The following is a 24,472-nucleotide window of genomic DNA, read 5'->3' as shown; positions in this document are numbered from 1 at the left end:
AAGAGCAAGTGTGATTAACTGAATAGTTCGAACAAACAGCAGACACAGGCCTACTTTGTCAAGTGATCTCCCTCTGCTGTCTCATTCTACAATTCATAAAATCAAACAAGTAAAAATTGTTAAACAAGTTTCATTTAGAGAAAACTTACCCTGAACAAAAGCAAGTATCTGTTCGTACTGTTCTTTTGCTTGACTTTCCTTTACAAGGTCAATCTTGTTCTGCAGAATCAGAATGTGTTTCAATTTCATGATTTCAATAGCAGCCAGATGCTCGGAGGTTTGAGGCTGAGGGCAAGATTCATTACCAGCTGACGGAAAGAATAAGAAGCAACAACAATAGTATGAATGTTGACAATTCCTAGCCCTTGATACTTTATTGTTCCACTTCAATATCCACTGGATTAAAATTTAAACTGGAGAAAAGAAGTTGGGAGAAAATAAACTAGGCACATGACATGATCGATGTGAAACGTTATATGTAAGCTTATCAGAGAAGTACTACATTTATCGATTGATAGGGCTTGGAAAGAAGCACATGTATGCAAAGATAATTTAAAATACCTCCAATACTGAACCTAATCAGCATTACCTCAGCTAGTGAATTAAATGCCTTCATAACCCCGTAAAGGTCACTGCAAATTAGTTTGATCCTTTGTTGCTTGCGATTCATATGTATGGAGAGCTGGGATTGGGAAACCTAGTTAACTTATTCTCTTCCTTAGCCAAGGATGCTGAAGCTAACTGTGGTGTCTGCATCACTGCACTGGCTTATTACCAAACACGACAAGATTCAACATCTACCAGACAAAGCACCCTGTCACTAAACCACCAGAAGAACTGTTAAATTAAATAGAAAGTGAACAAATATTTTATCATTTTTAAAAATTAGATGTCACCATGCCTCAGAGCTTGACTCACTTCTGTTAATCATGTTTGGAAATCCTTTAACAGCCACCTCCTCAAAATAAACTTACCCACCTGGCCATTATTAGACCAATCCTCACACACCGAAGGAACGCAGATTCTCTCTCTCCCTCTCTCAACTCAACAAGGCTTTCTGGTCTTCAAGGCAATTTAGAAAAGAACACCTGGGCGACACACTGACACAGCGGTTAGCACTACTGCCTCAGTGCGCCAGGCACCTGGGTTCAATTCTGGCCATAGATGTCTGCATGGAGCTTGCACATTTTCCCCATGTCTGCATGGGTTTCCTCTGGGTGCTATGTTTTCCTCCCACACAGTCAAAAGATGTGCAGGTTCGGTGGATTTGCCATTCTATATTGCCCCTTAGTGTCATGGGATCAGGAGCGTAAATACGTGGGGTTAAAGGTATGTGACCTGGGTGTGATTATTGTCAGTACAGACTCGATGGACTGAATGCCTCTATCTGCACTAAGGATTTTCACTCTAGCCTCTTCACAAAAATTCTATTATTCATAAATAAATAGAAACTGCTTTCTAATCAGTTTAAGTGCATTTGCCAAAAGAAGGATGCTGTTGCCTGATAGATTGATATAATGATCATCTAATTACAGCTTCTGCTCTCTAACTTTTTGGATTAAAAACATTGGCATTCTTCAGCATCGCTATAGTTTTAACTCAGTTACCCAACACAGTTTTTGGGAGCGTAAACCCAAATCTTCTCCACTCCTGACAATTTACACAATCAAAATAAAGGCATGGAATTGTGTTGAGACTGGTGAAGTAAGCTAAGACAGTGTTTTTCAGGGTTGCTTAAATAGTAAGAATCCTTCCATGGAAACTGCATTCAGAGTAGAATGCAGAAGAAATTATCATAGAACCAAAAACATTCGACAGGTGATAACTACTGTCATTGTCCCAATTACCTATTAATAGCAAAGCTGCATCCATGACAGCAGCTCCGTTCAACATAGTAGCCATCAAGATGTCATGCCCTGGACAATCCACAAATGACACATGCCTATAATAGAGGAAACAAAATTTAAAAACCCCATCATTTAGTACAGACTTTTCTCCCTTATATCATTCCATTGAAAAGTAAAAAATGGACAAGAGTATTCTTACATGTTACCATTTGACTAGAGAGACAAATGAAAAATCTGAAAGGTATGACTGAAGGAAAATCACAAACGTTGCCTCATACGTTATCATATTTAAAAATCATATCACTGCAACTTGGATGAAAGTGATAAAATCCCCAAGATGTTTCGCAAATTTCAAAGGAGTAATAAATGGCTTGGAACTATGAGCAAGATATTGTCAAGTTTCTTTTTAAATCAACATCACAAACAGTAACTTGTTCACGAACATTATCTTTAATGTTGAAAAATGGCCCGGAGTGTGATCTGACAATAAAAATTTTTTTTTTTTTAAATTTGTTTGTAAAATGTGTGCCACTGGCAAGATCAACATTTATTACCCATCCCTAATCGTACTTGAGAAGGTGGTGGTCAGTAACCTTTTTGAAGCGCTGTAGTATATCTCTCCAGTGTTCTTAGAGAGTTCCAGGATTTTGACCCAGTGACAATGAAGGAACAACAACAGATTTTCAAATGAGGATGATGTTTGTCATGGAGGGGAATTTGCAGGTAGTGTTCCCATGTGCCTGCTGGCTGATCTTGTTAGTGGTAGAGATCACAGGTTTGAAAAGCGCTTTCGCAGGAGCCTCATTTAGTTGTTCCAGTGCATCTTGTATATGGCACACACTGCTGTTTCTGTGCATCTGTGGTGAAATGAGTGACTGTTTAAGGTGGCAAGCAAGGTGCAAAGAGTGCAGGATGGTGTTGCCTGTGTGTCATTGGAGCAGTCATCCAGACAATTGGTGAGTGTTCCATCACATTCTTTATTCGTGCCTTCAAATGGAGAACAGGATTTGGGGAGTCAGGTGGTGAGTCACTTCTGCTGAATTCCCAGCTCTGACCTGTCTATATGGATTTCAGTAAGGTGTTTGACAAAGTCCCTCATGGTAGGTTGGTACAGAAGATTAAAGCTCATGGGATATGTGGTCAGGTAGCTAGATGGGTAGAGAACTGGCTTGCAAAGAGGACTGGCGTAAACACAGTAAAAAGTCTGACAACACCAGGTTTTAGTCCAACCGATTTATTTGATAATACTCAGAAGCTTTCGAGGGGACTGCCTCTTCGTCAGGTGAATGGAGAGGTCTGGCCTCAGACAGAGCATATAAAGCACAGACAGTTTAGAGATTACTGATTAAAATGCGAATCCTTACACCTAACCTGCTGTTCAAGACCTGAAGTGGCTGACAATGTGAGTGGAAGGAGCACTGATCACAGGTTACAGAGATGTGTATTGTCTCCAGACAGTACAGTAAGTGAGGTTTTGCAAACCCAGGCAAGTCACGGGGGTTACAGATGGATCTTGGGTTCATGTCGCACTATCTGTAACCCCCGTGACTTGCCTGGGTTTGCAAAACCTCACTTACTGTACTGTCTGGAGACAATACACATCTCTGTAACCTGTGATCAGTGCTCCTTCCACTCACATTGTCAGCCACTTCAGGTCTTGAACAGCAGGTTAGGTGTAAGGATTCGCATTTTAATCAGTAATCTCTAAACTGTCTGTGCTTTATATGCTCTGTCTGAGGCCAGACCTCTCCATTCACCTGACGAAGAGGCAGTCCCCTCGAAAGCTTCTGAGTATTATCAAATAAATCGGTTGGACTAAAACCTGGTGTTGTCAGACTTTTTACTGTGTTATTGCAAAGAGGAGTCAGAGAGTAGTAGTGGAGGGGTCTTTTTCTAGCTGGAGGTCTGTCACTAGTGGTGTGCTGCAGGGCTCGGTACTGGGACCTCTTCTCTTTGTAGTGTATATAAATGATTTGGAAGAGGGAGTAGGTGGTGTGATCAGCAAATTTGCTGATGACACCAAGATGGCTGGATTGGCGGGCAGTGAGGAGCAGTGTCTGGCAATACAGCGGGATATTGATAGGCTGGCTGATTGGGCAGATACGTGGCGAATGGAGTTTAATCCGGATAAATGTGAGGTGATGCATTTTGGCCGGAATAATGTAGGGGGGAGTTATATGGTAAAGGGTAAGCCCATAAGGAGTATAGAATCACAGTGAGACCTGGGGGTGCAAGTGCACAAGTCTTTGAAGGTGGCGGTGCAAGTGGAGAGTGTGGTGAAGAAAGCCTATGGTATGTTAGCCTTTATAGGAAGGGGTATAGAATATAAGAGCTGGAGTCTAATGTTGCAGTTGCACAGAACGTTGGTTAGGCCGCATTTAGAGTACTGTGTCCAGTTCTGGTTGCCTTACTACCGGAAGGACGTGAAGACTCTGGAGAGAGTGCAGAGGAGGTTTACCAGGATGTTGCCTGGTATGGAAGGGCTAGGGTATGAGGAAAGATTGAAGAAATTGGGGCTCTTTTCCCTTGAAAGACGCCAACTGAGGGGGGATCTAATAGAGGTATATAAGATTATGAAGGGTATAGATAGAGTAAACAGAGGTAAGCTATTTCCTATGATAGAGACACGTAGGACAAGGGGCCATGGACTTAAGGTGAGGGGGGGAAGAGGTACAACACAGATATTAGAAGGAGGTTTTTCACACAGAGGGTAGTGGGGGTATGGAATGCTCTGCCAAGTAAGGTGGTGGAGGCAAACACACTAGAGTCATTTAAGAGTAACCTCGACAGGCACATGACTGGGTTGGAGATGGGTGGATATAGGAGATTGTTTTAAATAAGGGTCATTAGCATTGGGGTGTCCCTGGTAATGTAAATGGATATGGTATGATAATAATGTTTTTTCTCTTTTCATTCACAGGTTTTAAGTCGGTCCACCTCGTGTCCAACGAGGGGCATACACGCGATGGGTTGTACTGGGGCTGCTCTTGGTTGTTCAAGATTGGCCTAGTGCTTCATGTCGTTAGCGTGCCTAAACTGGTCCAGATACTGGGCAAGACGACAGCTCAGTGACTATCGCTGATTGCTGTGCAGACGCATGGATTTGGGCCGGTGTCTGTGGGAGTTTGCTTGCGTGGGTTTTGTCCGGGTGCTCCGGTTTCCTCCCACACCCCAAAGATGTGCTGTTAGGCTGATTGGCAGGAATAAATTGTCCGTAAATCATATTCCCTCAATCTGGATGGCCATAAAACATTAGACAGGGGTCGTGGGTGGAGTAGGGGGACTAGTGGTGTTGAGATGGCGGCGCGGGCTTGTTGGGCCCAAGGGCCTGTTTCCCGGGCTGATTTTGTTCTTTGTTCTTGTAGCCATATTATCAATACAGATGATCCAGTTATCTTTCTGGTCAATGGTGACCGGCAGAACTGTGATGCTGGGAGATTCAGCGAGGGTGGTGGCAATGAAAATCAGGGAGAGATGGCTAGATTTTCTCTTTTGGAGACAGTCACTGCCTGTCACTTGTGCAGCACAAATGTTAGCAGCCACTTATCAATCCAAACCTGAATGGTGACCAGGATTTATGTATTCAGGCATAGACAACTTGATTGAAAGAAATATTAGATTGGGTGATCAAACACCTGGTTTAAAAGCTGGATTTGAAGGAAGCTCTTAAACCGGAATGGGGAAGTCAGAAAAATGGATTGCTGGGGAGGGAAATTTTGGGAGGAAAATTCCAGAACAAAGACTAGATGTCTGAATGTGAGGCGAGGCAAGGCAAAGTGAGGCCAGAATTAGCAGAGGGGGCAGTGCGCAGCAGAGAGATTCTAAGGTTGCAAGAGGTCACAGATGGGAGAACAAGATCATCAGGAGATTAAATAAGGAAATTAGTTTTTAAAAAAATTGCAGCATCAGGGGATTAGGAACGAAAGTAGGACAACAATAATAGGACTAATGTATGAATGAGACTTGGGACAGTACTGTATTGGATACATATACAGAGGTGAAAAATGAGAATGAGGCCCAAAACAGAGTTGGAAAGTTGAGTTTGAGGTGACAGATCCAAGTGGGGATTTGATGTAATGGTTGTAGTCAGGGCAAGAATCCATTGTGGAAAGGACTGGAAGGAGTGGAATTAAGTAACTGAACTCAGCAATAGAGCAAATATACTGTGATGTGCTGAAGGCTACAGAGGATGAGGCAGGTGAAAGAATATACCTTGCAGAAAGTGATGGTCATTTGTGATGAAGTCTGCTTCAGTGATGAGGACAGAAACCTGATTGAAACATGGAGTTGCAAGGAAGATCGTACAATGATACAACAGACCATTCATATCATCGTGTCTCTTCAGCACTTTTGTAGAGCTATCCAATCAAACCCATTTCACTCGCTCTTTCTACATAGCCCTGTAATCTTTTCCCTTAAGTATTTACCTAATTCTTTTTTTTTGAGTGTTACTACTGAATTTGGTGTCACCGCTCTTTGATACTGCATTCCAGAACAACTTATTCTATCAAAAAAAACCTGTTTCCTCTTGTCTTGGCTAATTCTTTTGTTAATCATTTTAAATCAGTGTCCTCTGACTCCTAGCCCTTCTTCACTGGAAACAGTTTCTTTTTATTTACTCTATCAAAACCATTCATGATCTTGAACATTTCTATCAAATCTCCAGTTACTGGCCATTAACATTTGAAAAGAAATCTGTACATCCAATCCACGGTGGCACAATGATTAGCACTGCTGCCTCACAGTGCCAGGGACCCAGGTTCAAATCCCGCCTTGCATCACTGTCTGTATGGAGTCTGCATGTTCTCCTCGCATCTGCATGAGTTTGCTCCAGTTTCTTCCCACAGTCCAAAAGACGTGCTGGTTAGATGCATCGACCGTGGTAACTTCTCCCTCAAGTTACCTGAACAGGTGCCGCAGTGTGGCAACTAGGGGATTTTCACAGTAATGTCATTGCAGTGTTAATGTAAGCCTACCTGTGACACTAGTAAACAATGGAACTACTCTGAAGAATCATATGGACTCAAGACATTAATTCGGTTTCATTCTCCACAGATGCGGTCAAACCTGCTGGATTTTTCCAGCATTTTCTCTTTATTTCCGATTTCCAGGGTCTGTGGTATTTTGCTTTTGTTCACTGCTACTCCTTAGTTTCTGTCCCTTCACTACTTTTGCATCCATGCTTCCAAGAACATTGACAAGTCTATGAGTACAAGGGCTTTTGCAAGTTCACCTACACAAGATCAACCAGCACTACTCCATCAACCTTTACCGCTATTTTAAATAACTTGCTTATATCAAATAAACATAATTTGTCTTTGACAAATCTGTGCTGACTTTTATTTATTTGGCCAAACATTTCTAAACGCCAATCAATTTTGTCCTAGATTACTGTCTCAAAGATATGCACAGATTTGCAAGGTGACAAGCTCATGGCCTTTGGGGAGGAAACTTTATGCAAGGTTAGAGCAATCGATGACCATCTTTTTGAGCAGCTAATGACAGGTGACTTGAAAGGGAAGTGTCAGTACCCAAAACTAGAAAACCATTTACAATGTCACAGACCTAATAGGGCATTTGCAATAATTAGAAAAACAAACATAAGACAGATAAGGAAAACTTTTACCTTATTCATAAATAACCTGTTTTTTATAAAAAAAAGCCATTAAAAGGAGCCAGTTTTAAAACTAAAATACAATCAAATTGCATATATTCATTTAATGTTGCAAACTAGCAATGTTGCCAGAAAATTTCAAAAGCATGCTGGCAAACAGGCACACTGCCTGAACAAAGCGGAAGCCTTTATGGGTCACCTCAGAGCTGCAGCCAGTAAAAAAAACTGCTGCAAAACTTTACCAGATGCAGTCAATGGAAATCAAATAATTGAAGGCAGAGTCCAAAACAATTCTCATTAGTGTGCAAGCGCTAGTGCTAAAGCTAAATCTTACTTATGACTTGCATTTAGTATGCACCAACCTGACTAGCTTGAAATTTCCTTTGGTTCCAGGAATATCTGAAGGGAATTCATCTGGTGTGTTGCTACCACATGACCTGTAACAGTCAGGCCTTGGACAAGTGGGGTCATCAAGTTTGTAAACCTAAAACAAATTAGAACTAAATGAGTACAGAAAAAGTTTGAAATTTTATAAAAGCCAACAACAATTAAAGCTAAGGACTAAATTTTGTAACTGAAATAAATGCCAACAAATTATTGACCTTATTCACAAAAGCTAGGCTATCTTTCATAAAATTAAAGCATGTAAGACTAATTTATCAACTGTGCATGTTCTATCAATTATTTGCACTTTGAATGACAAGGATGAACATGTCTAGGCTTCAAGTCACCCAAATTGCCAAACTCAAGAGGACGGATGTTTTTCCACGATAATTGCTATCTATTAGGCAGTTTACAGCTTCATAAAACAGAATACCTGCAAATGATTTCTTAAAGATACTTAATTACTTAAGGACTTCAGGAAATACAAAAATATATACCATTATCTTGACAATGTTATACTGAGGTGCAGCACAAAAAGTGTAATTTAGAAAAAAAATACATTTTTAAACAAACATGGTGATTTAACTGAACATGAATTCCAAAGAAATATTATGCACTGCTCTTCATTTCTTTTACCTTTGCATTGGCATATCCCAGCTTGATAGTAATATTTCTTTCCAGTTCATTTTTAAATCGGACAGTCTGAACACCAGAAATTGCTTTAACTACAGTGGACTTGCCATGGGCTACGTGACCAATTGTGCCTAAGGGAAAACAATTCATTGGAACACAAGTTAAGCTACTGTATGGCTATGTACACAATTTATTTGAAAATCGGAACTCAAGCTTAATCAAAAATAATAAAATTCCCATTTAGTTTATTAACTGAGTCGCCAAATCCAGTCATTGATCTCTTTGCCTCTTATTTACTGTGCCCATTTTCCTAAGCTCCTGTAAAGTTCCATGAGATTTTTAACATAAAAGGTTCTTTATGGCTTTAAGTTGCCAAATTTCAGATACCACAAAACTTTAAAATCTGTCCATTCAAACCCCCTTGTTGATCAGAGCACGTTTCTTTTGGCAGGCAGGACAGGGTACCCATGTCATTCTGTCCCATCTGAGTAATCTTCAGATTGCCCATTAAATTGGCCTAGGAATTGAACAAAGAGAGAAGAGCAACCTGACACCTAGTCTTGTAGATAACCAGCTCAACACAATGATGCATATCATCTCAGGTACCCCCTGATTAATTCTACTCACTGGCTCCTGGTCCTGGGCAAAATCTCACCCCTTCACATGAGGAGGGGGATTGCAATAGGAAAGCTCCTGAAGATGGTTTACATCATCCCAAGCCGACTCAATCTCTCCTAAGTCAGTCCTGCCATCCCAGGAATCATTTGCTGCATTCCCTCTTTAGCAAGAGTATTCTTCTCAGATAAGGAGATCAAAACTGCACACAATATCCCAGATGTAGCCTCACTAAAGCCCTGTATAATTAGAACAAAACATCCCTGTTCCCATACACAAATCTTCTCGCTATGAAGGCCACATACCATTTGCGTTCTTTACCACCTACATGCTTGCCTTTAGCAACTGGTGTGCAAGGACACCCAGGTCTCGTTTCACATTCCTCTTTCTCAATTTAAAGCCGTTCAGATAATAATCTTCCTATTTTTGCTACCAAATTGGATAACATCACATTTATCCACTGCCATACATTCACCCACTCTTCAGCTTGCCCAAATCACACTGAAGCATCTTTGCATTTTTCTCACAGTTCACCCTCCCACCCACCTTAGTGTCATCTACAGATTTGGAGATATTGCATTTGTTCTCATCTAAATCATTAGCATACATTGCGAATAGTTGGGGGCTTAGCACTAACCCCCATGGTATCCCAGTACCTGCCTACCATTTGGGAAAAGAACTGTTTATCCCTAATCCTTGTTTCCTGTTTGCCAACCAGTTTTCTATCCAACTCAATCCACTACCCCAAATCATGTGTTTTAATTTTAAGTGGAGCTTAAAGCCTTCTCGAAGTCCAAATAAACCACATCCAATGGCTCCCCTCTCATTAACTCTACTCGTTACAATCTTGAAGAATTCCTGTAGATTTGTCGAGCATGACTTCCCTTTCATAAAAATCCATGCTGAATCTGTCCAATTCTGTCACTGTTTTCCAGGTGCTCTACTATAAAATTCTTGATAATAGACTCCAGAATTTTCCCTACTACCAATGTTAGGCTGACTGGCCTATAATTTCTCCCTCTCTACCTCCCTATTTAAATAGTGGGGCTACATTAGCTACCATCTGTAGAAACCGTTCCAGAGTCTATAGAATCTTAGTAGATGCATTGGTGGTCATCTTCCATCTGTAGGGCCACCATTCAGTACTCCTGGATATAGATTATCTGGCCCTGTGTATTTATCGGCCTTCAATTTTCCCATTTCTCTACTAATACTGATTTCCTTCAGTTCTTCCCTTTTACCAAACCCTGTGCTCCCCAACATTTCTGGTATATTGTGTCCTCTTTCGTGAAGGCCAAAGTATGTATTTAGTTAGTCAGCTGTTACTTTGCTCCCCATTATAAATTTGTTTCTGACAGCAAGGGACCTATATTTGTCTTCACCAATCTTTTTCTCTTCAAGAACATAAGAAATAGGAGCAGGAGTAGGCCATCTAGCCCTTCAAGCCTGTCCTGCCATTCAATAAGATCATGGCTGATCTGTCGTGGTTCAGTTCCACATTCCCGCCCTCTCCCCATAACCCTTAATCCCCTCGCTTATCAAAAACCCATCAACTCGCGTCTTAAAAATATTTAGCGAGGCAGCCTCCACCACTTCAACGGGCAGAGAATTCCAGAGACTCACCACCCTTTGAGTGAAGAAGTTCCTTCTCAACTCCGTTCTAAACCGCCCCCCCTTTATCTTGAGGCTGTGCCCCCTAGTCCTACTGTCCTTTCTGAGCGGGAAGAGCCTCTCCACCTCTATCCTATCCATCCCATTCATCATCATATACGTCTCAATGAGATCTCCCCTCATTCTTCTAAACTCTAACGAGTACAAGCCTAGTTTATTCAGCCTCTCCTCATAGCTCAACCCCCTGAACTCCGGTATCAGCCTAGTAAACCTCCTCTGCACTCCCTCCAAGGCCAAAATATCCTTGCGTAAGTGCGGCGACCAAAACTGCACACAGTACTCCAGCTGCGGCCTCACCAATGCCCTATACAGCTGCAGCAAGACCTCCCTACTTTTATATTCAATCCCCCTCGCTATGAAGGCCAGCATCCCATTAGCTTTCCTGACCACCTGCTGTACCTGCAGGCTGGGTTTTTGCGACTCATGCGCAAGGACCCCGAGGTCCCTCTGCATCGTCGCCTGCTGCAGTTTTTCGCCACGTAAGTAATAGTCCTTCCTACCATTATTCCTACCAAAGTGGACCACCTCGCACTTGCCAACATTAAATTCCATTTGCCAGTTCCTGGCCCATTCGCCCAGCCTATCTAGATCCTCTGCAGACTCTCCACACCCTCCGCGCAATTTGCCGTTCCACCAATCTTGGTGTCATCAGCAAGTTTTGACACCATACACTCGGTTCCCTCCTCCAGATCATCTATATAAATGGTAAATAGCTGAGGCCCCAGCACCGACCCCTAGGGCACTCCACTAGTCACCAACCGCCAATCCGAATAGCACCCATTGACCCCCACTCTCTGCCTCCTATTTGACAACCAATCCTCTATCCATGCTAACACCCTACCCCCAACTCTATGCCCCCTTACCTTCTGCAATAACCTCTTGTGAGGTACCTTGTCAAACGCCTTCTGAAAATCAAGAAAGACCACATCCACCAGCTCTCCTCTATCCACCGCCCTAGACACATCCTCATAGAACTCCAATAAATTTGTCAGACACGACTTCCCCTTAACAAAACCGTGCTGCGTCTGCTCTATCAAGCAATTCCCCTCAAGATGCCTCGCTATTTCCTCCTTGATGACGGATTCTAACATTTTACCTACAACAGACGTTAAACTAACCGGCCTATAATTCCCTGCCTTTTGCCTGCCACCCTTCTTAAACAACAGCGTAACATTAGCCGTTTTCCAATCTTCCGACACTTCCCCGGAATCCAGCGACGTTTGGAAAATAACCACCAAGGCATCCACTATCACCTCCGCCATTTCTTTCAGAACCCTCGGATGCATTCCATCCAGTCCTGGGGACTTGTCCACAATCAGTCCCTCCAGTCTGTCGAGCACCGCCTCTCTAGTAACAATAATGTCATCGAGACACTCCAGTCCTACCACCTTTCCATCGCTAACACCTGGCAAATTATTCACGTCCTCCTCCTTGACGACCGAAACATAAAAGTTATTCAAGACCTCAGCCATTTCCCCATCCCCTACCACTAAGCCCCCCTCTCATCCTCTAAGGGTCCAACGTTCACCCTAGCCAGCCTCTTCCTTTTTATATATTTATAAAAACTCTTGCTATCCTTTTTTATATTAAGCACTAGCCCAGCCTCATAGTTTCTCCTACCCTTCTTTATCAACTGCTTTGTCAATCTTTGTTGACATTTAAACCTCTCCCAATCCTCTTCTCGCCCACTACTCTTAGCTACTCTAAACGCCTCCGCTTTTAATTTAACACTTTCCTTCACCTCCTTCGTTATCCACGGCTTATTACCTCTCCTCCTACGGTCCTTTTTAACCATCGGAATAAATTTCTGCTGAGCACCAAGAAAGATCTCCTTAAAGATCCTCCACTGCTCCTCAGCAGACCTACCTTCCAACGCACTCGCCCAGTCAACATTCGCCAATTCTTCTCTCATCCTACCGTACTCCCCTCTGTTCAAACAAAGGACGCGTGTCTGGGAACCCACTTTCTCCTCCTCCATCTGCACCAGAAACTCCACCATACAATGATCACTCTCCCCAAGTGGATCCTTCACCACAAGGTCCCTAATTCTACCCGCCTCATTACATAACACCAGATCCAAGATAGCTCGCTCCCTCGTCGGCTCCAACACACACCGTTCAAGGAAACTATCCCGGCAGCATTCCAAGAACAACTCCTCGAGCCCACCGCGTCCAACATCGGTCGGCCAATCAATATGTAGATTGAAATCCCCCATATTTATCGCCGTTCCATTCCTGCACGCCGCATTTATTTGCACGTTAACAGCCTGCCCCACCTCCAGATCATTATTTGGGGGCCTATAGACGACACCCACCAGCGTCTTCCTCCCTTTGCTGTTCCTAATCTCCACCCACAACGATTCCACTTTCTGCTCTTTGGTTCCTATATCATCCCTTGCTACCACCCTGATGCTATCCTTAATCAGCAGAGCTATGCTCCACCCCCACCCCCCCGCCTTTCCTCCCGCCTATCCTTCCTAAACACTTGAGACCCCTGGACATTCAGCTCCCAGTCCCTGTCACCTTGCAGCCACGTCTCTAACGGCCACCAGATCATATCCATTTGTGCTGATCTGCGCCACCAGCTCATCCACTTTATTCCGAATGCTTCGTGCATTCAGATAAAGTGCCTTCATCCCAGCCTTCACCTGGACCCTATTTGCCAGAACGCCACCAACCATACTCACGCCCCCTACTCCCTTTATTATTGGGACATCTTCGGCCTCTTCCCTTACCTGTACTCTCTCCTTAGCTTTAGACCCCGTAATGTCACCTACCCTCGCACCCTCCCCCCCCCCATTAGTTTAAAGCCCTGTCTACAGTCCTATTTACACGATTCGCCAGGACTCTGGTCCCAGCACGGTTCAGACCAAACCCATCCCACCTGAACAGGTCCAATACTGATGCCAATGCCCCATAAATTCAAACCCATTCCTCCCACACCAATCCCTGAGCCACCCATTCACTTCCTTAATCTTATCAACCCTACGCCCCTCTGCACTCGGTTCAGGCAGTAGTCCAGAGATAACCACCTTGTCAGTTCTACTTTTTAATTCCATTCCCAGCTTTTCATACTCCCTCCCCAGATCCTCAGTTCGCATTTTGCCTACGTCATTGGCACCCACATGTACCACAACGACCGGATTCTCACCCTTCCATTCCAGGTTCCTCTGCAGCCCAGATGCGACATCCCGGACCCGAGCACCAGGCAGACAACACATCCTTCTGTGCACTTTGTCACTGTGACAAAGGACAGTGTCAATACCCTTAACCCCACTATCCCCAATTACTACTACATTCCATTTCACCTTCTCTTTGCCTATGTCCTGCGTCTGCATCACTGTACTGTGTGCAGTTTGCTCACCAACCTCACCTCCCTCGTTCTCGTCCACACTGGAAGAACCTCAAACCTGTTATGCAGGTTAAGGGGCTGAGGCATCTGCTCTCCACCCTCCTTCCTCCTCTCAGCAGCCCCCTCTTGTTCCTGACCCTTAGAGTTAGCCAGTCTAGGGGGGGTGGATGTCACTTGCACCCCATTGACAATGGCACCCTCTCTCCCCCTGATGAGCATCAGTGTCTGTAGCTCAGAGGCCAGCTCATCTACCTTGAGCTGGAGCTCCTCCAGCAACCTGCACTTACTGCAGACATGGTCACTGGGAAGGACCCTGGGGTCCACCAGCTTCCACATCATACAGAAACAACACATCACATGCCCCTCCATTATTCACTGTAGTAGTATTGAAAATTTCAACACGAACTTACCTGGCCCTTTTGCTCCTAAGCCCTAATAGCTCACTCTGCTTCCTGCTCCGACGCAGCCCGCTGTCTACACCAGGCCTCCTTTTAAACCTGGCGCTGTTTTAAAGCCTGCTCCCCCACAACTCCCTGCTATCCACTCCCTTAGAATTCTTAAAGCGGTAGATACAAAAAGCCCACAAAAATGCTTTTAAATGATTTAAACAGTTCTACAAGATAAGTTCTTACTACGAAAGTGCTTTAAACTTATTTAAACAGGTTTTTAACAGGTAATTTCTTATCTGTCTCTCTGCTCCTTCACTTGTCTGCTCCTCAGCAACTTGACTCTTATACTCTATTTTTCCATTCTTAACCTCTTGATCCTCCTTTGCTGAATTCTAAACTGCTCCCAATCCTCAGATCTGTTTTATTTTCTGGTTAATTTATATGCCTCTTCCTTGGATCTAATACTCTCTCTAATTTTCTTAGCAAATCATAGATAGTGCATCTTTCTCGCTTTCCTTTTGCTCCAGGCAGCAAAAAACATTTATTGTAGTTCACCCATGTACTCTTTGATCATTTGGGTCCCAGTCTTTGTCAACCTGCTGCTTTAATTATAATCCCATTTGGGCTTTTTCACTGACGAGATTTTGCTTTGATTAAAATGGCAAACTTGGGAAGCCAACTTCCACTGACTTTCTTCAACACTTAAGGTGCTTACAACTGAATAGATATTTGCCGTTTGTAGTTATGAATGGTACAAGGTCCAAGCAAAGTGAAGTGATTTGCTCTGGGAAAATATTTAGTGCTATAATTATCATTTCAGGTTGTCTACTGCAGTCACATAAAATTTACAGATGAGTAAATAATACTCAAGGTAAATCTTCAATCAAAATAAGAAATAGTGGTAAGACTTAATTTTGTTTTGACCTATTTCAAGGGATCTCTCATTGAAATATGTATAGTGGTATTTGCCCTTGTACTTTAACTGGACACATTTAAAATGTCTTAATTGAAATTAATACATAATTTGCCAAAAGAGTTCTGAAGTTATCAAAAGTGTTCAAGTGTTCCACAGACTGAAAAGATCAAATTCCACTGGCTGAAACGAGATTTGGTACAGATTCACAGCATAATACTTTCAAATTTTCCATCTTAGATGGCAGAAAAATTTGTGGAAAATGGAAATAATCATTAACTATATAATTTTATGGGCACATTCTCTGTGGCAATGCCTCTACTAGATTCTACTTGCCAACCAATCAGCATTCACTTCTCATACAGTATGAATTTGTTGTTGCCCCTGAACTTTCCAAATGAACTGTCCTGATAAGTGCAAAATAAAAAGCTTGAACAAAAAGTCACTTTTTTAGCAATAAAATTATGTATTACCAAATGATTATTTATACAATTAACATAGCTGATGAAAAATGACTTCTGAAATTTTCCAGGTATAACTTCCAACACAAGTCCACTCCACATAATACTGTTCAACACAATCTGCAGAATCTTGTTTTATATTTAAAGTACAGCAAACAGGAACTTAAAGACTTGTGATTAGACAAATCAGATGTTTAAAAAAATCATTTATCATAAAATTCAGCTTTATAAACTCAATTAACAGAAAATGTTTAGAGTACTTCTTCCTCAAAATCTAACTAACACATTCTGCTCAGAACAGGCATTGTTTCAAGTAGAAAATGAACATTTAGTTAATCAAGAATGAGTCAAAATTATTTAATAACTCACCAATATTGATGGTAGCTTGCCTGCTGATAACTTCAGGAGAAAGGGGTGTTAATTTGGCAACATCCTGTAAAATAGAAGCATTGCATCATAAACCATTAAACAATTCATGATTTTGCTTTTAGACAGATATGTTCATTAGTCTGCCATTCACACATGTTCTGGATAAATGTTTTTTTTTCTTCACCATGATTTTTCTTCTTCACTCTCTGCCTTCTGTGCCATGGCACATTATTTAATTTCTCCCACCCTTTATCCCAGACCTTCACTTATGTTCTTCCTCCCACCCTCCCAACTTTCAGTGGCGTAAAACCCACCACATTCCTGCTTTCCCTCAGTTCTGAAGAATCATATTTGACTCGAGATGTTAACTCTCTCCACAGATGCAGCCAGACTGGCTATGTATTTCAGCACTTTCCATTTTATGTCTCCTTAGGCAACATCAGTAAAACACAACTTGCACATTACCCTCCGTCTTCTTCAAGTAAACCTGGACAAAATAGAAATCCCAATTTGGGATTCTAACTTTACAGCCGAGTGCTTCAGTTTGGCTGTTACCAAGTTTGATGATATTTCTTATTTATTCTTCCTATCTAAGCACCTAACAATTGGCAGCCAGCACATTTCCTACTACCTTTCATCCTTCCAAACTTATTTTTTCTTCCTCAGTATATGTAAGCATTTTCTGCAAATCACCAATATTTCAATTTGTCTACAACAGTTAAATGTAGATGGTTAGCAGATTATAAATTCAAGTCATATTTTGACAAAGAACATGAATGTCAACATACTAACAAAGGGATGACAATTTTGAGTTTCACAACAGTATTCAAAAATCAACACGTTAGCTGCCATTTTCTAAACATTTATGGACGGCACATTCATGTGAATGCGATTTACCCACTGAATGCAGTGACTGATAGAAATCAGGAAATTACAGAGTCAGCAATTCATTTATTACAGGAATTTTTTGGAAACTGACTAACTCCTCAAAATTAACAGAGCACACAAAGTGCTATAATTGGCAACTTTCAAATGGCACTTTCTTCTGGGTCTTCCACTTTTCCAAACAATTATCCCCAAATTATCTGCTAAACATGTAGAGGGTGCTCAGAGAGAGAGCAAGCTCAAAGAACAGTACCAACTGGCTATTGGGCATATTGCAGCATCTAACCTAAATAATTATTTGGGCCTTAATGTCAGTTGATTTGTTTTATTTGATGGCAGGCAATGGTGAAGTAGGATAATGGCTCTTTTTCCAGAACAGCAGAAGAGGAGGCTGAAAATTCTCCCCACTGATACACCGTTGGTAGTGTGATCCACAACCTGCCTAGATTGACAAAGAAGTTGATAAAGGAGGGTAGGAGAAGCTATGAGGCTGGGCTAGCATTTAATATAAAAAAGGATAGCAAGAGTTTTTATAAATATATAAAAAGGAAGAGGCTGGCTAGGGTGAACGTTGGTCCTTTAGAGGATGAGAAAGGGGAGCTAGTGGTAGGGGATGGGGATATGGCTAAGGTCTTGAATAACTTTTTTGTTTCTGTCTTCACGGAGGAGGACGTGAATAATTTGCCGGGTGTTAGCGATGGAAAGGTGGTAGGAATGGAGGGTCTTAATGACATTACTGTTACTAGAGAGGTGGTGCTCGACAGACTGGAGGGGCTGATTGTGGACCAGTCCCCAGGACCGGATGGAATGCATCCGAGGGTTCTGAAAGAAATGGCGGAGGTTATAGTGGATGCCTTGGTGGTTATTTTCCAGACGTCGCTGGATTCCGGGGAAGTGCCGGAAGATTGGAAAACGGCTAATGTTACGCCGTTGTTTAAGAAGGGTGCCAGGCAAAAGGCGGGGAATTATAGGTCGGTTAGTTTAACGTCTGTGGTAGGTAAAATGTTAGAATCCGTCATTAAGGAGGAAGTTGCGAGGCATCTTGAAGGGAATTGCTTGATAGGGCGGACGCAACACGGTTTCATTAAAGGGAAGTCGTGTCTGACAAATTTACTGGAGTTCTATGAGGATGTGTCTAGGGCAGTGGATAGAGGAGAGCCGGTGGATGTGGTCTTTCTGGATTTTCAGAAGGCGTTTGACAAGGTACCTCACAAGAGGTTATTGCAGAAGGTCAGGGGACATGGAGTTGGGGGTAGGGTGTTAGCGTGGATAGAGGATTGGTTGTCAAATAGGAGGCAGAGAGTGGGGGTCAATGGGTGCTATTCGGATTGGCGGTTGGTGACTAGTGGGGTGCCCCAGGGGTCGGTGCTGGGGCCTCAGCTATTTACCATTTATATAGATGATCTGGAGGAGGGAACCGAGTGCAGGGTGTCGAAATTTGCTGATGACACCAAGATTGGGGGAAAGGCAAATTGTGCGGAGTGTGTGGAGAGTCTGCAGAAGGATCTAGATAGGCTGGGCGAATGGGCCAGGAAATGGCAAATGGAATTTAATGTTGGCAAGTGTGAGGTGGTCCACTTTGGTAGGAAGAATGGTAGGAAGGACTATTACTTACGTGGCGAAAAACTGCAGCAGGCGACGGTGCAGAGGGACCTCGGGGTCCTTGTGCATGAGTCGCAAAAACCCAGCTTGCAGGTGCAGCAGGTGGTCAGGAAGGCGAATGGGATGCTGGCCTTCATAGCGAGGGGGATTGAATATAAAAGTAGGGAGGTCTTGCTGCAGCTGTATAGGGCATTGGTGAGGCCGCAGCTGGAGTACTGTGTGCAGTTTTGGGCGCCGCACCTGCGCAAGGATATTTTGGCCCTGGAGGGAGTGCAGAGGAGGTTTACTAGGCTGATACCGGAGTTGAGGGGATTGAGCTATGAGGAGAGGCTGAATAAACTAGGCTTGTACTCGTTAGAGTTTAGAAGAATGAGGGGAGATCTCATTGAGACGTATAAGATGATGAATGGGATGGATAGGATAGAGGTGGAGAGACTCTTCCCGCTCAAAAAAGACAGTAGGACTAGGGGGCACAGCCTCAAGATAAAGGGGGGGCGGTTTAGAACGGAGTTGAGAAGGAACTTCTTCACTCAAAGGGTGGTGAGTCTCTGGAATTCTCTGCCCGTTGAAGTGGTGGAGGCTGCCTCGCTAAATATTTTTAAGAAGCGGGTTGATGGGTTCTTGATAAGAGAGGGGATTAAGGGTTATGGGGAGAGGGCGGGAAAGTGGAACTGAGCCACAACAGATCAGCCATGATCTTATTGAATGGCGGGGCAGGCTCGAAGGGCTAGATGGCCTACTCCTGCTCCTATTTCTTATGTTCTTATCACCAGTCTCCTAGAATCTGCTGTTTTTGTCAGGTTTTTATGCCCCCCCTCGCCAACCATAGGTCTCACCAATTAAAATGGACAGTACCTTTGTTGGCTAAGATATGGTAATCACTAGCCATTAACACTAATTTGAAAGTTGCCAATTATAGCATTTTACGTGCACTGCTCATTCTGAAGACAAATAAGCTGAGTTAGTCAGTTTCCAGAAAATTCCTGTGAAAAATGAATTGTTGACTAAGTAATTTCTTGATTTCTATCACTCACAGCATTCAATGGGCAAACCACATTCACATGAATATGCTGTCCATAAATGTTTAGAAACCTATCATATTCGCTGGTCTCATTACTTTTTCATTTTCTCATCGTGTCTCCTTTTGTCTGATATGATGATCATTTATCAATTAATCGTCACCAGTTCTCCTCACCGTTTTACAGATCATCCTACTCCTTTTTCTCCCCTCCTTTTCTATCAATCTTCACTTTTATAAATTGTTCATATGTAAAATCTTCTAGTTCTGATGAATGGAAATAGCTGAAATGCCAACATTTTCTGTTTTTGTTTCAGCTTGTGATTATTGTTGCCTCTGTAAAGGTTGCTGAAGTTAAAGTTGCTAAGTGAAAGAAAGTTGTTATCTTGAGCATACAGATGCAGAGAATTATTCTATACCTCCTACACCCCACACCAGGCTGACCCGTCAATATGAGGACCAGATTAAGGCAGCAGTGAATGTCACTGTAAACATCTCACTGGACGCAGAAGTTAAAAGCAGCATATATTCAGGAATGTAGCCATCCACGTTTTTACATCCAGATGAAAGATGAGATTGACATTCTGATTCTCCATAGTGAGCCTCATATTTCCTGGGAAAGAGGCTTGTTTTGTTGCTCAAAATGTGGAGCAGTATTTTTTTTTAGCTGGCAAGTATTTGTCCAGTGAATAAGAGGGATTGCTATATATAAAACAATTCATTAAGGATAAGAAAGGAACTGATGGAAGGACAAGATGAGCCTCATCCCTTGTTTTCAAACCTCACCAGGTCTTGCACAACTATTTAAGGTTGAAGATCACTGAAGTTGTGCATGCAACATCTTTATTTTGTTGTGTGCTCCTGTGCTTCTTCACTATGGGCCCTTTTCGCCCAACAAACTTCTGCCCTCTAGGGTTTATTCCTCAGAATACTCAAGTCTTGCAAAATAAATGCTTAACTTGCTATTAGCATGATTCTAAAACTTTTTGTTTACCCACCCTTCCCATACTTGCCATCCACTTCACCTTTCTACTCTTTCAAGCACTGAAATGTTATTCTTCAAATGTATGAAGTACCACAGAAAATAAATTTATTTCATATTAGCAGGATCATTGTGGGATTCACAGGAGATCTTACTGAATCTACTAGAATTAGAGCCTCATGAAATCTGAAACTGGTATTTGTCAGAGAGCTGACACAATTAGCAAAGAATGACTACACTGCATGAAGCTCAGTTTGAAAGTAGGAGTTACATCCGGAGAATTTTGAAATTTAGCCATTAAATGAGTAGGATGTTCTAAGTATTCAGGAGATATCAGATAAAATTCTGACAAAAGTATCAAGGAGATACTTAAAATCAAAACCGGAAAGAAAATTCTAGTATTGTACATCAGTTGACAGATGGACAGAAATAGACCATTCAGTCCCTCAAGCATATCTATTCAATTAGATCATAAATGTTCCCAATTTACAAGTTATTAACAATCTCTTGATCTGACAAAAATTTAATTGATCAATCTACAACAATCAGCCAACTCTGGTTGACAAGTAACAATTGTGAAGCAACATTTCCTCAGAACTTGAAAGAAAAATCTGAAATTAAGCAACTGCTTTAATATAGATACATTAATATATTTTCTACTTTGCAAAGCAATTAAACACCAACAGCACTTACTGATCAAAGACAACCATTCATTAATAATAATTCAATTATTTTACAGGTTCAATATCTGATTTGACAAATGTAGAACAAATGTACAACTGATAGAATGATACAGCAGACAGCTAATTGGCCCATCATCCCTGTGCCAGCTCTTTGATGGAGCTGTTGTAATAGCCCATTCTACTGCTCTTTTTTAACTATCCTGCAATATTCCACCATCAAGTATTTATTCAATCCCCTATTAGAAAGTTGCTGCTGAAGCTGCTCCATTATCCTATCAAGCAGTACATGCGACCAAGGTACTTTAAACCATCAGTTTATGTCTATGTTCTCTGGTTACCTATACTTCAGCTACTGGAAACAGCTTCAAGACCATTAATGATTTAGAACACCACCAAATCTTCTATTAACCTTCATGCCAGAAAACAGCACAACTTCTTCAGTCTCCCCACATAAAATGCCCTGATACTATCCAATTAACTCTTCTCTGAATCCTCTCTAAGGCTATGAGAACTTTCCTAGAGTTTGGTGTCCAGAATTGAGCATGCACATTCCAGCTGAAGCAAAACCAGTGTTTTACAGATATGGTTGTTGCAGCCTTCCATCCACAAAAGATGACAGCCATGCAACAAACAACCCACAGTGATGGGGTGTCCTCACTTGGTTCACTGCTAAAGATCTTCCTTGCTTTTATATCCTGTGCCTCAGGGAGTAAAGCAAACTGGAAGGCACAAATAAAAACACAAAGTACTGGAAAAACTCAACAGGTCTGGCAGTGTGTGGAGAAAGAGGCGGAGAGTTAATGACACCACAGTGGCTAGTAATGTTGCCTCAAAGCACCAAGGACCTGTCAATTCCCAACTTGGGTCACTGTCCGTGTGGAGTCTGCACTGATTTCCTCTGGTTTCCTCCCACAACCTGAAAAGACATGCAGTGACCACGCTAAATTCTCCCTCAGTGTACCCGAACAGACACTGAAATATGGTGACTAGGGGAATTTCACAGTAACTTCATTGCAGTGCTAATATCTTGCTTGCGACATCAATAAACTTAAACCTGAACCGGAGGGGGGGGGGGGGGTCTCTCATATGGTTTTAACCCACTTTCCACTGTTACGCTGCTGCCTCAGATTTGTGCACATCCACCCTCCAGAGTTAAAGCCACCCCTATTACAACTTAGCAAGAGCTGGAGTACCAGTGGGCAGCAGCACATGGTCACTCCCTGTGCTATGGAGCTCGGTGAGCGGGACGGACAGAGACAGATCCCTCTTCAGAACAATGAGAACTGGCTCCCTTCGCACCAATGACCCCGGGCTGGGGATGCAGCAGACTTTTCGGGCGGCGGAGGTCAGGGGACATCCCCGGGCCGGCTGCAGCTTAGACAGCGTCTCCATCTCAGAGCCACAAGCTGCTGCTGCTCCCTCCCTGGGCCGCCGCTCAGCTCAGCCCAGCCCGCGTGTGAACCCAACGTGCACAGCTAGCTGTCTGAGCCCCTCTCCTCATCTCCCCCCAGCCAGCCGAGCCAAGCACTGACCAACGCGTTGAGATCCTGCCGAGCCAGGTGCGGCTGGCCCACGGTCACCCCGGCCTCGTCTCCTGTCATCCTGCCGCCCGGGCCCAACCGCCGCTCCCAGAATGATGCAACACTCCACCGACAACAAGTACAGGCCGCGCCGCAAGATGGCCCTTCCGGCGGCGGCAGAAAAGGGCGCCAGTGTCAGCGCCCCCACCCTGTGGGAGGACAGCAATACAGCAGCACCACCCGCTCCCCCCACACCACATTTTAAAATAGAAGCTGCCAGAATTAGTCAGCCTGAGTTATAAAGGAAAAGTTGGCCAGGTTTGGGCTTTATTGCTAACCATTGTGTCCCCTGTGAAGGTAGTCATGATGTGGAGATGCCAGCGTTGGATCGGGGTAAACACAGTAAGATGTCTCACAACACCAGGTTAAAGTCCAACAGGTTTATTTGGTAGCAAGCGCCACTAGCTTTCGGAGCGCTGCCCCTTCGTTAACTGAATGGGGAGTTGTGATCACAAACAGGGCGTATAAAGACACAAACTCAATTTACAGACTCTTCACAGACTCACATCATTCTAATCAGTATTCTGTAAATTGAGTGTGTTGCTTTATATGCCCTGTTTGTGATCACAACTCCCCTTCAGGGACCCGGGTTTGATTCCCAGCTTGGGTCACTGCCTGAGGGGAATCAGCACATTCTCCCTGTGTCTACATGGGTTTCCTCCTGGTGCTCTGGTTTCCTCCCACAGTTCAAGAGACGTGCTAGTTAGGTGCGTTGGCCATGCTAAATTCTCCCTCAGTGTACCCAAACAGGTGCCGGATTGTGGCAACTAGGGATTTTTACAGTATCTTCATTGTAGTGTTAATGTAAAGTCTACTTGGGACAAATAAATAAATAATATTCTTGAAACATAGGAGAATGAGGGGTGACCTTATCAAGGCATATAAAATCATGATCAGGATAAATAGGATGAACGCACATAGTGGGTGAATGTTACCTTCCTACCCAGCATGGGAATTGGAGCTGGTGAGGGGTGGACCTTGGAAAGATCCATTGACCCTGGGTAGGATTTTCTGGTTTTAGGTGAATGTGGCTGGAAAATCTCCCCATAGTCTTTTTCTCAGGGAAGGGGAATTGGAAACTAGCTGGCATAGGTTAAGGTGAGAGGGGAAAGATTTAAAAGGGACCTGAGGGGCAACTTCTCCATGCAGAGGGTGGTGTGTGTATGGAATTAGCTGCCAGAGAAAGTGATTGAGGCAGGTACAATAGCAACATTTAAAAAGCATTTGGATAAATCTAAAGTTCATTTATTAGTGTCACAACTAGGCTTCCATTAACATGAATGGGAAAGGATTAGAGGGATATGGACCAAACACGGGCAATTGGGACCAGCTGGGAGGGCACCATGGTCAGCATGGACCGGTTGGGCCAAAGGGCCTATTTCTATGCTGTATTGCTCTGTGACTCTATATGGTCAAATAATTAACAGCTTGAAAGCTATTCTTCCAAAAGCAAAAGATGTACAAAACTGGGTCAT

The 24,472-nt window shown here is 43.0% G+C and overlaps 1 protein-coding gene across 1 annotated transcript in view; it reads right to left on the bottom strand.

Annotated features, from left to right (window-relative positions):
• eif2s3 (eukaryotic translation initiation factor 2, subunit 3 gamma) overlaps positions 1–23,059 on the bottom strand; it is a 49,647-nt gene extending 26,588 nt beyond the window's left edge. Inside the window, exons 1-6 of the mRNA XM_080203911.1 lie at positions 22,950–23,059; positions 16,248–16,311; positions 8,482–8,609; positions 7,824–7,945; positions 1,848–1,942; positions 150–308 (exon numbers count right to left, since the gene is read on the bottom strand). Coding sequence (XP_080060037.1) covers positions 150–308; positions 1,848–1,942; positions 7,824–7,945; positions 8,482–8,609; positions 16,248–16,311; positions 22,950–23,018 — 637 coding nt within the window. The 5' untranslated portion in view covers positions 23,019–23,059. The remainder of the gene's footprint in view (positions 1–149; positions 309–1,847; positions 1,943–7,823; positions 7,946–8,481; positions 8,610–16,247; positions 16,312–22,949) is intronic.
• Between the last annotated feature and the right edge of the window lie 1,413 nt (positions 23,060–24,472).

This window comes from Carcharhinus amblyrhynchos, chromosome 15 (assembly GCF_965287045.1).
Source record: "Carcharhinus amblyrhynchos chromosome 15, sCarAmb.v2.hapA, whole genome shotgun sequence".
Lineage (NCBI taxonomy): Eukaryota > Metazoa > Chordata > Chondrichthyes > Carcharhiniformes > Carcharhinidae > Carcharhinus > Carcharhinus amblyrhynchos.
This window is presented reverse-complemented; position numbering and strand designations above follow the sequence as displayed.